This window comes from Myotis brandtii, unplaced genomic scaffold (genome assembly GCF_000412655.1).
Source record: "Myotis brandtii unplaced genomic scaffold, ASM41265v1 scaffold374, whole genome shotgun sequence".
NCBI classification, from domain to species: Eukaryota; Metazoa; Chordata; class Mammalia; order Chiroptera; family Vespertilionidae; genus Myotis; species Myotis brandtii.
The window spans coordinates 523,773-536,543 of record NW_005364372.1 but is presented as its reverse complement, the minus strand read 5'-3'; the positions used below and the strand labels follow the sequence as shown (position 1 = coordinate 536,543).

At 37.5% G+C, this 12,771-nt stretch overlaps 1 protein-coding gene across 2 annotated transcripts in view; it reads left to right on the top strand.

Moving 5' to 3' along the window:
* STK31 (serine/threonine kinase 31) overlaps window positions 1-10,162 on the top strand; it is a 61,500-nt gene extending 51,338 nt beyond the window's left edge. Inside the window, exons 21-23 of one of the 2 annotated variants that reach the window (XM_005872270.2) lie at window positions 1,758-1,880; window positions 6,176-6,244; window positions 9,778-10,162. In XM_005872270.2, coding sequence (XP_005872332.1) covers window positions 1,758-1,880; window positions 6,176-6,244; window positions 9,778-10,005 — 420 coding nt within the window. In that variant the 3' untranslated portion in view covers window positions 10,006-10,162. The remainder of the gene's footprint in view (window positions 1-1,757; window positions 1,881-6,175; window positions 6,245-9,777) is intronic. The other variant, XM_005872271.2, reaches the window with a different exon arrangement.
* Window positions 10,163-12,771: the final 2,609 nt, after the last annotated feature.

Here is a 12,771-nt window from a genome sequence, read left to right as displayed (position 1 = left end):
TTAGGGTGGGGGTCCCCACTGGGGTGCCTGGCCAGCCTGGGTGAGGGGCTGAGGGCTGTTTTCAGCTGGTCACACACTCTTCAGGGTGTGGGTCCCCACTGGGGTGCCTGGCCAGCCTGGGTGAGGGGCTGAGGGCTGTTTTCAGCTGGTCACACACTCTTCAGGGTGTGGGTCCCCACTGGGGTGCCTGGCCAGCCTGGGTGAGGGGCTGAGGGCTGTTTTCAGCTGGTCACACACTCTTCAGGGTGTGGGTCCCCACTGGGGTGCCTGGCCAGCCTGGGTGAGGGGCTGAGGGCTGTTTTCAGCTGGTCACACACTCTTCAGGGTGTGGGTCCCCACTGGGGTGCCTGGCCAGTCTGGGTGAGGGGCTGAGGGCTGTTTTCCGGCTGGCGAGTGACTAAAGCTTCCAACCGCTCCTTGTTTTCTTCTCTTTTTTTTTTTTTTTTCTGGGCCAGTTTTAGCTTTGAGGCCTTGCTGCTGAAAACATAGATACAATGTTGCGGTCCGAGCCCGGCTGAATGGAAGCCCTTTTCTGGGGTTTTGTTTAGCTTCTTATTTGCAACATAGTATATAGTTGCTTAGAGTTGCAACTGAGAGGCTGGCAAGTGAGGCGGTGAATGTTGGAATCTGCTGCAAGCAAGCCTCCCTGCTCGCTTCAGTGCCTGGCTGCTGGCCGCCATCTTGGCTGACAGTTAATTTGCATATACTCACTGATTAGCCAATGAAAAGGGTAGCGGTCGTACGCTAATGACCATGTTTCTCTTTTATTAGTGTAGATATATATATATAATTTTATTTTTTTTGCTATTTTTAAATTAATGGACATTTTTTAGAAACTTGGGAACCAAAGATGAAGATAGGAGGAGGAGAAGACATAATGAACAGTAATTTGTGCTAGGTGATTACTAATTATTTTTAGCTTTCCCATGACTCTGTAAGGTAGATTTTATTTCCATTTTATAAGTTAATTTAGGCTCAAAGAATTAGTTAAAGCCCAAGGTCACACAGCAAATAAATGGAGAGGAGAATTGCAGCCAAGGTCTGTCTAAATCCAGGTTTCACGTTCTTTTTTTAAAAAAGATACATTTTTATTGATTTCAGAGAGGAACAGGGGAGAGAGGGAGAGAGAGAAAGAGAAAGGGAAACATCACTGATGAAAGAGAATCATTGATCAGCTGCCTCCTGCATGCTCCACACTAGGGATTGAGCCTGCAACCCAGCATGTTCCCTGACCAGTAATTGAACCGTGACCTCCTGGTTCATAGGTCGGCGCTCAACCACTGAGCCACAGAGTGGTTCAGTCAACTAGATATCTTTTGTTCTTGTTACTAGATATCTTTTGACACATCAGAAATGGTATACTTAGAAATGGTCAGTAAAAAAGGAAAGTACTTTGTAGACTTTCAGTTTTTTTAAAAGTTAACTAGAATATTTTAGAATTAGAAAATAGCACGTCTTCTTTACCCTTATGACATTTATTTTTAAAATGTACCAAATGTTTAAATAAGTAGTGGTTCTTAGTTTTAAATCTACTTGAGTCTACAGTGTGAAATGTAACCGAAGTCTCACTGTTAATTTTATGACATTGATTTTAGGAGCAGTTTATAATAGCAGAAATTAGGTAAAAATACGTGATAACAGAAGAGAATGAAGTATTACAAATTAGTTTTTGTTGTTGTTGAATAGCTGTAGAGTACTTCACAGAGAGCCACCTCAACTGTGTTGCCTCTAAGATATTTAACCTGCTGTTTTCCTAGAGTCAGCGAGCCTCAGTGAACATGATGGTTGGTGACTTGAGTTTGATAGCACCTGAAGTGAAAATGGGAAAACCTGCTTCTCCAAGTTCTGACTTATATGCGTATGGCTGCATTTTATTGTGGGTATGTTATTTTTCATTGAAATAGGTCATTCATTTATGTGTGTGTGTGTGTGTGTATTTCAGTATATAAAGTGATGATTTTGTAGGGATTTTCCTCAACACAAAAAGCAGTGATAGATTTTTAGTAGAAAGTTTTTTTCCTTTTAAAAAAGTTTTATGACAAACTGTTGACATACTTTCTATCACTGATTATGTACTTTCTACAAATTGGCTTGCTATATATTTACATATCACACTGTTGTCTTAGTTTTATTAAAGTCAAGATTAACAGTGAAAATTATTTTGTCCTATATTATTTGGAAGCAGTTTGTCCATATGTGGAAAATAAATGCTGAGTGAACCTTGAGTAAATATTCCTGATTTCAGTGTAAATCAGATAGCGATTTTTTATTCAGGGTTTTAAACCATTCTTCCTGTGAATTATGAGGGGTTAAGTATTAATCAGGGAAGGATATCTGTTCTCACTTCTGCTTACCATTGTACTAGAGGTTCTAACCCACGGTTCTGCAAAAGGCTAGATGATAAGTATTTAAGATCTCTGTAGTATGAAAGCAGCCATAGACAGTAAGTAAATGAATGAGTGTTATGGACATTGAAATTGGAATTTCTTATAATTTTAATATGTCAAGAGATAGTATTTTTTGATTTTATTTTAAACATTAAAAAATGGCTTCCAGCCCTAACCGGTTTGGCTCAGTGGATAGAGCATCAGCCTACGGACTCAAGGGTCCCAGGTTTGATTCCGGTCAAGGGCATGTACCTTGGTTGTGGGCACATCCCCAGTAGGGAGTGTGCAGGAGGCAGCTGATCGATGTTTCTCTCTCATCGATGTTTCTAACTCTATCTCTCTCCCTTCCTCTCTGTAAAAAATCAATAAAATATATATATTTAAAAAAAAGAAATATCCTGTTGTTAAAAAAAATGGCTTCCAGGCTGTAAAAAAATAAGCAGTGGAATAGATTTGGCATGCAGGCCATAATTTGCTGATCCTGGTCTAGCCAGTGTAATAAGGCAACAAGAAGAAATAAAAAACATACTGTTTGAAAAGAAAGAAGTAAAGCTGTCTTTATTATGTAGAAAATGTGTAGGAATGTACCTAAGAGCTACTAGAACTAAGAAGTTTAGTGAGGTTGCAGGAAAAAATGTCAGCATATAATAATTGTGTTTTCATATATTAGCAAAATAAAATAGGAAATGGAAGTAAATCACTTACAGTAGTGACAGCTATACACTGAAAATTATTAAGTGTTGTTTAGAGAAATGAAAGGAGACATAAATAAGTGGAAAAATGTACCATGCTCGTGGACTAGAAGACTCAATGTTGAATGGATCTGAATTCTTCTCAAATTGGTCTACAGAGTCAATACAATTTCAACAACAATGCTTCTAGGCTTTCAGTAATTGTCAATCAAATTCTATAATTTATATGACAATACATAGGATCTGAGATAGCTAAAATAATTTCAAAACATATAATTGGAGGACTTAAACTACCTGAATTTAAGACTTAATGAAATTAAAAATCAGGAAAGTGTGATGTTGGTGTACACTTAGACATACAGATCAGTGGGGCAGAATAGACACAGTAGGAATAGACAATTATATGTGGTTGGTTGATTAAAAATAGTATTTTATTTTTTATTACAATTGACATACAATATTATATTAATTTCAGGTGTAAAACCCAGTTATTAGACATTTATAGAATTTAAGTGATAACCCTGATAAATCTAGTACCCATCTAACATGGTTAATACAATATTATTGACTATATTCTCTATGCTGTATTTTATATTCCCATGACTGTTCTATAACTACCACTTTGTACTTCCTAATCCCTACACCTTTTTTCACCCATTCCCTCACCCCCCCTCCCATTTGGCAACTCTGTTTTTTTGTATCTATGAGTCTGTTTCCGATCTGCTTGTTCATTTATTTTATTTTTTAGATTCCACATGTAAGTGAAATCATATTGCATTTGTCTCTTTGTCTGACTTACTGCACTTAGCATAATAACCTCTAGGTCCATCCATGTTATTGCAAATGGCAGGATTTCATTCTGTTTTTTATGGCTGAATCATTTCATTGTGTATATGCACCATGTCTTATTCAATGCTGCAGTGAGAATGTGGATGCATATGTTTTTGATTTAGTGTGGTGTCAGTTGTTATTCTGCTTTTTCTTGCTGCTTTTAAGATTCTCTCTTTGTCTTTAACCTTTGGCATTTTAATTATGAAGTGTCTTTGTGTGGGCCTCTTTGGGCTCATCTTGATTGGGACTCTGTGCTTCTTGGACTTGTATGTCTGTTTCCTTCACCAGGTTAGGGAAGTTTTTTGTCATTATGTTTTTAAATAGGTCTTTAATTCCTTGCTCTCTCTCTTCTCCTTCTGGCACCCCATCATGCAAATGTTGGTACTTTTGAAGTTGTCCCAGAGGTTCCTTAAACTATTCACATTTTTTAAAATTCTTTTTTTCTTTTTACTGCTCTGGTTAGGTGTTTTTTTCCTACCTTGGCTTCCAAATCACTGATTTGATCCTCTGTTTCATCCAACCCACTTTGTATTGATGTCAGATATGGTATTCTTCATTTCTGGCTAGTTCTTTTTCATGGTTTCTATGTTCTTTTTCAATAGTTGTAGTTCTCAGTAAGTTCTTTGAGCATCCTTATAACCATTACTTTGAACTCTGATAAATTGCTTGCCTTCATTTCATTTCACTCTTTTTTTTTTTGGAGATTCCTCCTGTTCTTTCATTTGGGACTTGTTTCTTCAACTGTGTATTAGATAGAACTGCTATGGGGTGGTCTTATGTAGTAGGTGTGCTGTGGGACCCAGTGGTTGTACTCTCCTTGATTTCCTGAGCTGGGTGCCCTAGGAATGTCCCTTGTGTGGCTTTGTGGGCCCTCCTGTTGTAATTGGGTCTTGATTGCTATTGGCCCATTCATGGTTGGGATCAACCCTCAGGCTGGCTGACATATGAGGCTCAACTCTGACCACACTGTGCAATCTGCTGTGCTGGTGCAGTTTTGAGGTGTCTTGTTGGGTTCAGTAGAACAATCTTCCAGATCACCTGACTTTTGTTCTCCAGGAATGTTTCTTGTGGGTTATGTACACCCCCTGCTATGGTTGAACTTGAATGCTGTTGGCCCTTTCGTGGGTGGAGTTAAAACTTCACTGGGTGACTATAAGGTAAACTTGGATCACCATGCATGAAATGCTGTGTAGGGGCTGCCCCCCGAGGCAGCGTCGTTTCCAGCAAGATATGGCGCCTTCCAGAATCCCCCTTTGGGTGTGCCACTTGTGTGGCTAGTTGGGTCAAGCTCTGGTGTAGTCTGAAAGCCACCACTGGTTGTGTTAGTTCTGGGTCTACCTGAGTGGGGTTCAGGTACAGGTCACTGTCAGAAGTTCTGAGTAATCGACCTTGGGCTGCCTGTCTTTAACTACTACTCTGTTCAGTTTGTGTCTGTATTGATTGGACCTGAGTGTGTGTGGGAGGGGCCAATCTGTGTAAAAGGGTTGCCTTCTTCCAGCTTTGAGCTAGGAGCAGATCCATAAAAGGACAGAAGCTTCCTGATGTCCAATTCTACCTGTCAGCTACTCTGTCTCCCCCTGAGGTTGCCTGCTCTCCTTCCAGAGCCTTCCGAAGAGAGACTGTAGGATGAACTCAGGCTAGCTGAGATAGGGTTAGGGAAAGTAGCCCCTGGTTCAAAGCCAAACCCCTCGGTCTCTGACAGTCTGCAACTCTAGTTTCCTCTGTGGAGGCTCACTGTAGGTTCAGGTTGGGTACAGGAGCAAGCTTAGCCTGCCTGGGCTCAGGATGATAGATCAAAACAGTCTCTTGTTGAGGATGATGCCAGTCCAGCTAGCAGGAGGGGGCTAAGCATTTCTCTGGTCCCAGACAATAGCCTTCCTCTAAAGGTCTTACACTTTGAATGCCCAGTTCTGAGCTGCTCTCCCTTCCTGCCATGGAACTACAGGGTTATGTGGGACTTGGCAGAGCTGATCCAGTCTCCCGTTGGGAATAGTGCTTGTAAGGTGAGGAAGTATTAAAAGAGGCTATTCTGTGTGCAACCACTCTGATTGATACTTTAGGGGGGCCCCCAGGAACTATTTGGTTGTTTGTGAACAAGTTCTTATTATAATGAAAGTATTTTTATCCTGCAAGGGTTAATGTGCTTTCTTTGAGTTAGCTCTTCTCTTCTCTTCTCACCAGAATCTGAAGAGTTCCAGATTTGACTTTGTTATAGGGTCAGTATTGGTACATTGGGAATTCATTCTTTCTGATTTTTCTTTACAGCTTTCTGTTCAAAATCAGGAATTTGAGACAAATGAAGAGGGAATCCCGAAAGTGGATCAGTTTCGTTTGGTATGTGACTTTTTTGTCATTTACTTGTTGCAAATGTGATATAGATGTGTAGTAGTAATGTAAACTTAAATATTTGACTGAAAGTGCCCTCTAATTATTGTAAGAATGCCAAATAGCATTCACAATAAAGAAATATTGAAAAAAAATTTAGGTACCCTACTTAAATTACTGCCAGAGAATTACTGCTAGAGAAGACTGCTGGCGTGTATGTTTTTCACACAAATTATATAAATTATCTAAGTAACAATTAAGGAAAAATAGTCTTTTTTGTATCTTCCAAAATGATATTGTATTAAAATTAATGTTTTACTTTAAAAAAAATTTTTTATTGATTTCAGAGAGGAAGGGAGAGGGAGAGAGAGATAGAAACATCAATGATGAGAGAGAATAATTGATCGGCTGCCTCCTGCATGCTTCCTACTGGAGATCGAGCCCGCAAACTGGGCATGTTCCCCTGAATAGAATCGAACCTGGGACCCTTCAGTCTGCCGGCCGACACTCTATCCACTGAGCCAAACCGGCTGGGGCTGTTTTACTTTTTTTATAAATACCTAGCTGTATCTTTTCTTTGTCACACATCTATGTCATTCATATTGTTTTGCCATTCATATGTGTATTCAGCCAACATATTTTGAGTATCTATTCTATACCAGAAATTGAACTAGGGGCTGGGTTACTAGGATTGCAGCATTGAAAAAATTAATAATTTGGAAATGTGAACAAGTAAACAACCAAGATCTATAAATAGAGTATTTTTAAAAAGATATATTTTTATTGATTTCAGAGAGAAAGAGAGATAGAAATATCAATGATGAAAGTGAATCATTGATTGGTTGCCTCCTGCATGCCTCCTACTGGGGATCAAACCTGCAACCTGGGCATGTGCCCTGACCTGGAATTGAACCGCAGTGTCCTGGTTCATGGGTCAGTGCTTGTCTATTGAGCCACACCAAAAGGGCTATACATAGAGTATTAAGAAAATACTTTGGAGGAAGCCAGTTTTTAATTCTGTAGAGAAAGGGGGAAGCAATTAATTATTTGAGGTGAATCTTCAAGACTGAATTAGAAATTTACATGCGGTAGAGTGAGATGGTAGGCATTTCTGATAAAGACAAAAGCTTGCACTAAGGTATGAAAATATTAAATTATTTTGAAATGGAATACTACAATATGACTAAATATCAAGAGGTTAAATATTGCAGTAAATGAGTCTACAAAAGTAAATGATCAGGCTCTGAAAGTTCTTATGCTATTTTTTAAACGAAGAAAATATTTTATAATGTTTTACCACTGTTTTTTATGAACTTACTTTTTTAAAGAGCAGTTTTTAAGTTCACAAACAAAATTGAGATGAAGGTACAGAGAGTTCTCAGATACTTCCTTCTCTCACATATGCATAGTCTATCCATTATCAACATCCCCCACAAGAGTGGTACATTTATTACAACTGATGAACCTATGAACCTACTTTGGCACATCTTTATTACCTAAAGTTTAAAGTTTACATTAAGGTTCACTCTTGGTGTACATTCTTATGGATTTGGACAAATGTATGATGACATGTAGCCACCATTATAGTATTTTACAGAATATTTTCACTGCCCTAAAAATCCTCTGTGCTCTGACTGTTCATCTCTACCTTCCCCAGGTCTGGGTAACCACTGATCTCTTTACTGACTCCATAGTTTGGCTTTTTCCAGAATGTCAGATAGTTAGCTTGTTTCCTTTTGGTTTTGACTTTTAGAGATTGCTTTTCTACTTGTTCTCTAATTGTGTTTTATGATTTTGTAAAAGTTTATAATCTATAAGAGGGAAAGCTTAAGGAAAATTTTTTTGTTTTTCATGATTTTGGGGACTTGAGTAATTAAACTATTTTTTCTAGTACTTACGTAATTTTATTTTTTAAATTTAGATTTTTGATACATGTGGAATTATCCTAGTGTTTGGTTGGAGAAATATATCTGATCTTTTTCCAGTGGGTAGCTATTTGTCCCAATACCTTTTATTAAAAAGCTATCCCCTCCCTTCATTGGAAAATGCCATCATTTCATTTACTGAAATTTCATTTGTGTAGGAGTATATTGTTAATTTTTCTATTTTGTTCTGTTTTTTTTTGTTTATTCAAATTATAGTGCAATATTCTTTCAATTAACAGACTTTAATGCAGGTTTGTCTTCAGTGTAAACTTTTTAATACTTGGGAAGGCTAGTTTCTGCTATTTTTATCAGGCCTTTCATGTCTCTTCTTCTTCTAAAACAGCGGTTCTCAACCTGTGGGTCGAGACCCCTTTGGTGGTTGAACGACCCTTTCACAGGGGTCGCCTAAGACCATCCTGCATATCAGATATTTACATTACGATTCATAACAGTAGCAACATTACAGTTATGAAGTAGCAACGAAAATAATTTTATGGTTGGGTCACAACATGAGGAACTGTATTTAAAGGGCCAGAAGGTTGAGAACCACTGTAAAAGATCTTTATAGTTAACTTATTTAGTTTCAAGGCGGGGGGGTGGTGGTAATGATTATATTTTCTTGGAATCATTTAAGTTTATAAGTTAACTTAGGGACACATTTGAGGTGAGAGTCTTTTTGTCTAAAAACATGATAGGATTTTCTACTTGTTCTAAACCTACTTTTTTGGTTTTCAAGAGCATGTACTATTTTTATAATTTAGATTTTGTAAATTTTAGTTAAGTTTATACCTGTCTCTTTAAATATGTTTAAAAAGATATTCTGTAGAGTGCATTATGGGCATTGACATTCATTCATTTAGCAAATGAATGTCTGCTATATTCCTGACACTGTACTAATTGTTGGGGATGAAGTGATAAGCTAAAGTTTCTGATCTTAAAGATATTTGTATCTAATGAGGACACTAACAGTAAACAGGTGATTTTCATTCACTTGAAATAGGCTCTAATTGGCATCATGATAGGGGGCCAAAAAAGGCATATCCAGGTGATTTGGGAGGTAGAAATAATGGAGGATCAACATTATGGTATTGTTTACATGTGATAATACTAAAAAACGTTCTTTGAAATAGTGGCACATAAATATTGACTCCCATAATGGTAATGACACTGATAGTGGTAGTAGAAGAGTTCCCAGAGGAGATCACTTCAAAAGTGAAACCAGAAGCAGTTGACCAAGTAAAGTGGGATCCCCACGCAGACAGAGGAGCTTCAGTGTACATTTTTATCATGACAAGCTCTGACCATTGCCCTAAAAATGAGGGGAAAGGGGAAGTCATAAAATGACCTGTTTTGGAATTGCACTTGTTTCTTGAGACATTTCAGCTGTGTTTCTTTTGTAATTCAGTTTCATTGTTTAATTATTGAGTAATTCATTTCTGGTAAAAACTGGTTGAATTTTGTAGAAATCTTAAAAAATCTAAGTAGGAAAAAGTGATTTTAGATCTGTAACATTGGTTAAAAGTGTTTTTGAATTTGATCCTCCTTCCTTATTGCAGGTTTGTCTTTTTGTTTGTTTTGATTTGATTTTTGTTTTGCCACATCTCTTTTTCCTTGCAGGGTGATAATGTCAAATCCCTCCTATGTAGTTTGATCTATCGGAGAAGTTCAATGACTGCTGAGCAAGTTTTGAATGCTGAATGTTTCTTGCTACCAAAAGGGAAATCAACTTCAAATCCAGAAAAAGATACTGAATATGTGCAGTATAAAGAGGAAGAAGAATTAAAGTTGGAGAACTTGGATAAATATAAAGAAAAGACAAGAAGTGGTGAAGCCACCTTTGATTGATAGATTAGGATTCTTTTGTTGTTGCAGATGTTCTCTTTAAAAACTTAATTTGGTTGGTTAAATAAACAGGAAAAAGCCTGGAAGTGTTCTATAGCTAGTTGGGTTAGGTCTTTGGTATTCCAGTTTTGAACAATAAAAGATATTTGGCTTTGCAAAAGGTTGTATATTTTGAAGTTTCATTTAACTGGAGGTGTTAAGGAAAGATTTTCTGTCTATTATTTTTTGAAATTACATAATTAGACTAATATACTTGTAATAGAAAAGGTTATTAGTTTGTTGGACAGATCCTAGGCAGATTTTTAGTATGTTGGCCAGCTGATGATGAAGGGTGATGCTTTTGTTCAATAAATGATAGTTGCTTCTGCTTTGTACCTAGTTCTGGGGATAGAAAGTAAGTAAAACATGGTCTTTACACTTACAAAGCATACCATCTATTGAGAAAGTCAGAGATATAAACATACCTTCATAATACAATATGGAACATCCAGTGATAGCTCTGGACAAAGCCTTTTGGGATTGAAGAGGAGGGGCACTTATACTATGGAGGAAGGTAGTACTTTAGTTAAATCTTAAAGGATGAGTAGTAAAGGTCAAGGTGGGGCAAGAGTGTCTTAAGTAGCAGAGAAAACATGATGAAAGCACTGAAGGGAGAAACAGTTGGTTGCATTTAATAGTATAAAATCTGAGGCTTGGAATAGTCTTACAGGTAGATTAGGGCTTTGTATGGAATAATAAAAGGCTTACACCTAATCATTCTATAGGAAATGTGGAGTCATTGAAGAATATTAAATAGCTTTAGTTCCCTCAAAATCCATCTCCTACCCACTACCGGATAGATGGTAGGGAGATTGGTTAGAAAGATATTATAAAAAAAAGTAGGTGACAAATGATGAAAACAGATCTAGGGAAGTAGAAATAGTGATGAAACATGAGACATAATTATAAAGTAATTAGGCAGATCAGTTGGACTTGGTGATTGAAATATATGTAAAGTATGGTAGAATTTCTAGTCGCCTATGCAAAATCTAGTCTTCCTTTTTTCTTAGTAATAGATTCCAATTTTATTTGGGGTGGCAGTGTACTTGACTAAAATATTACATTCACCATTATCTCTTAATTGAGGCCTTTTGACCAGGTTCTTGCAAATAAGTTTCCTTAAAAGGAGGTAACTTAGCTGGGAAATGTGCCCCTTTGCCTTTACCCCTTTCCTATTGCCTAGACATTAACATGATGGGTTAGAACAGTGGTTCTCAACCTTCTGGCCCTTTAAATACAGTTCCTCATGTTGTGACCCAACCATAAAATTATTTTCATTGCTACTTCATAACTGTAATGTTGCTACTGTTATGAATCGTAATGTAAATATCTGATATGCAGGATGGTCTTAGGCGACCCCTGTGAAAGGGTCGTTCGACCGCCAAAGGGGTCGCGACCCACAGGTTGAGAACCGCTGGGTTAGAATTTGAGTAGCGTCCTTAGGATGAAACCCATGAACTAGGATGATGGAGCAGCAAGTCAAAGGAGCTGGTGTCCGTAATATTCTGGAGCTTCTGTGCTAGCCTCAAGCTTTCATATTACAGCCTCCACGTCACCTGAGGATCCCAATTGAAATGCAGATTCTGGCTCTACTCCAGACTCACAAAATGAGAATCTCTGGGGTGGAGCCTGGCAATCTGTACTTTAACAAGTGCTTTAAATTATTCTAATGTACGAAAAAGAACCATTGCCATACATTAAAGTCATTGCTACCTTTTGGGTTTCCTGTTTTATAATAGAACTTAACTTTAGCTGATTCAGTAATAAAGACACAGTAATTAAGGTTACAGCAAACTTGGATAATTAAAGGGAACAAAGAATAGAACACTATTTATGCTCACTATTTTAAATAAAGAATTAGACCAGTATTTTCCAAATGTGTTCTGAACAAGTCCCTTGAGAGGTTCAGTACAAAAAAGAATTCTGTGATTAGTTATTTGGAAAGTAATGAATACTAAATTGGAGGTTGATCTTTTATATTAAACGGGAAAGGTTCTAAGATGTTCTCTAGAAGAAAAACCTGTTTAGTTTTTAGCCCAGCATTTGCCAAAATCAACAATGAAAATCCCCCTTTTCCACATTATACCTAGCAATTTCTGTTCTGTGAAAGTAGGGAGAGAATCAGATTTTGTGGCATACTGAGTATTTTTATTTTTTGTTTCAAAATTGAAAATACTAATGTGTGGTGTAAAGAGACAAATTACTAAGTATCTCTTCGATGCCATAAATGTTTCTTGAAATAGGTATATATGTGTGTAAGAGAAATGCAAAGGCAAACAAATGGGTTTACTGCCTGGGGAGTAATGATGCAATGCAGTATGTAATAAACTATAAAAAGAGAAATAATGTATGTCACCACAGAGAAGAGGAAGGAAAAAGGAATGAAGAAGTTTAGGAACAGACATTTGACTCATTTTAGAGGAGTGGTAGGGTTCCACTTTGGAATTGGAAGAAGTTACTCCAGGCCAAGCAAATTAGAGCTCAAAGGGTAGATTTGGGGAAGGAAAGGACAAGAATTTGGCTGGAGTATAGGACATTCATGGGGAAGCAGAGAAATAAACTTGGAAAAGTATTTTGGGGACATACCATAGAAGGTTGTGAGTTGCTCTGTAAGAAATTGGACTTTATTAAAAACTCAGAAGCAGTTGACTCACACACTCCTGTTTGTTTTAGAATAAAATAGCTAACTGGAGAGGATAATTTGGTTAGGAACAGTCAAGGATAGCACAT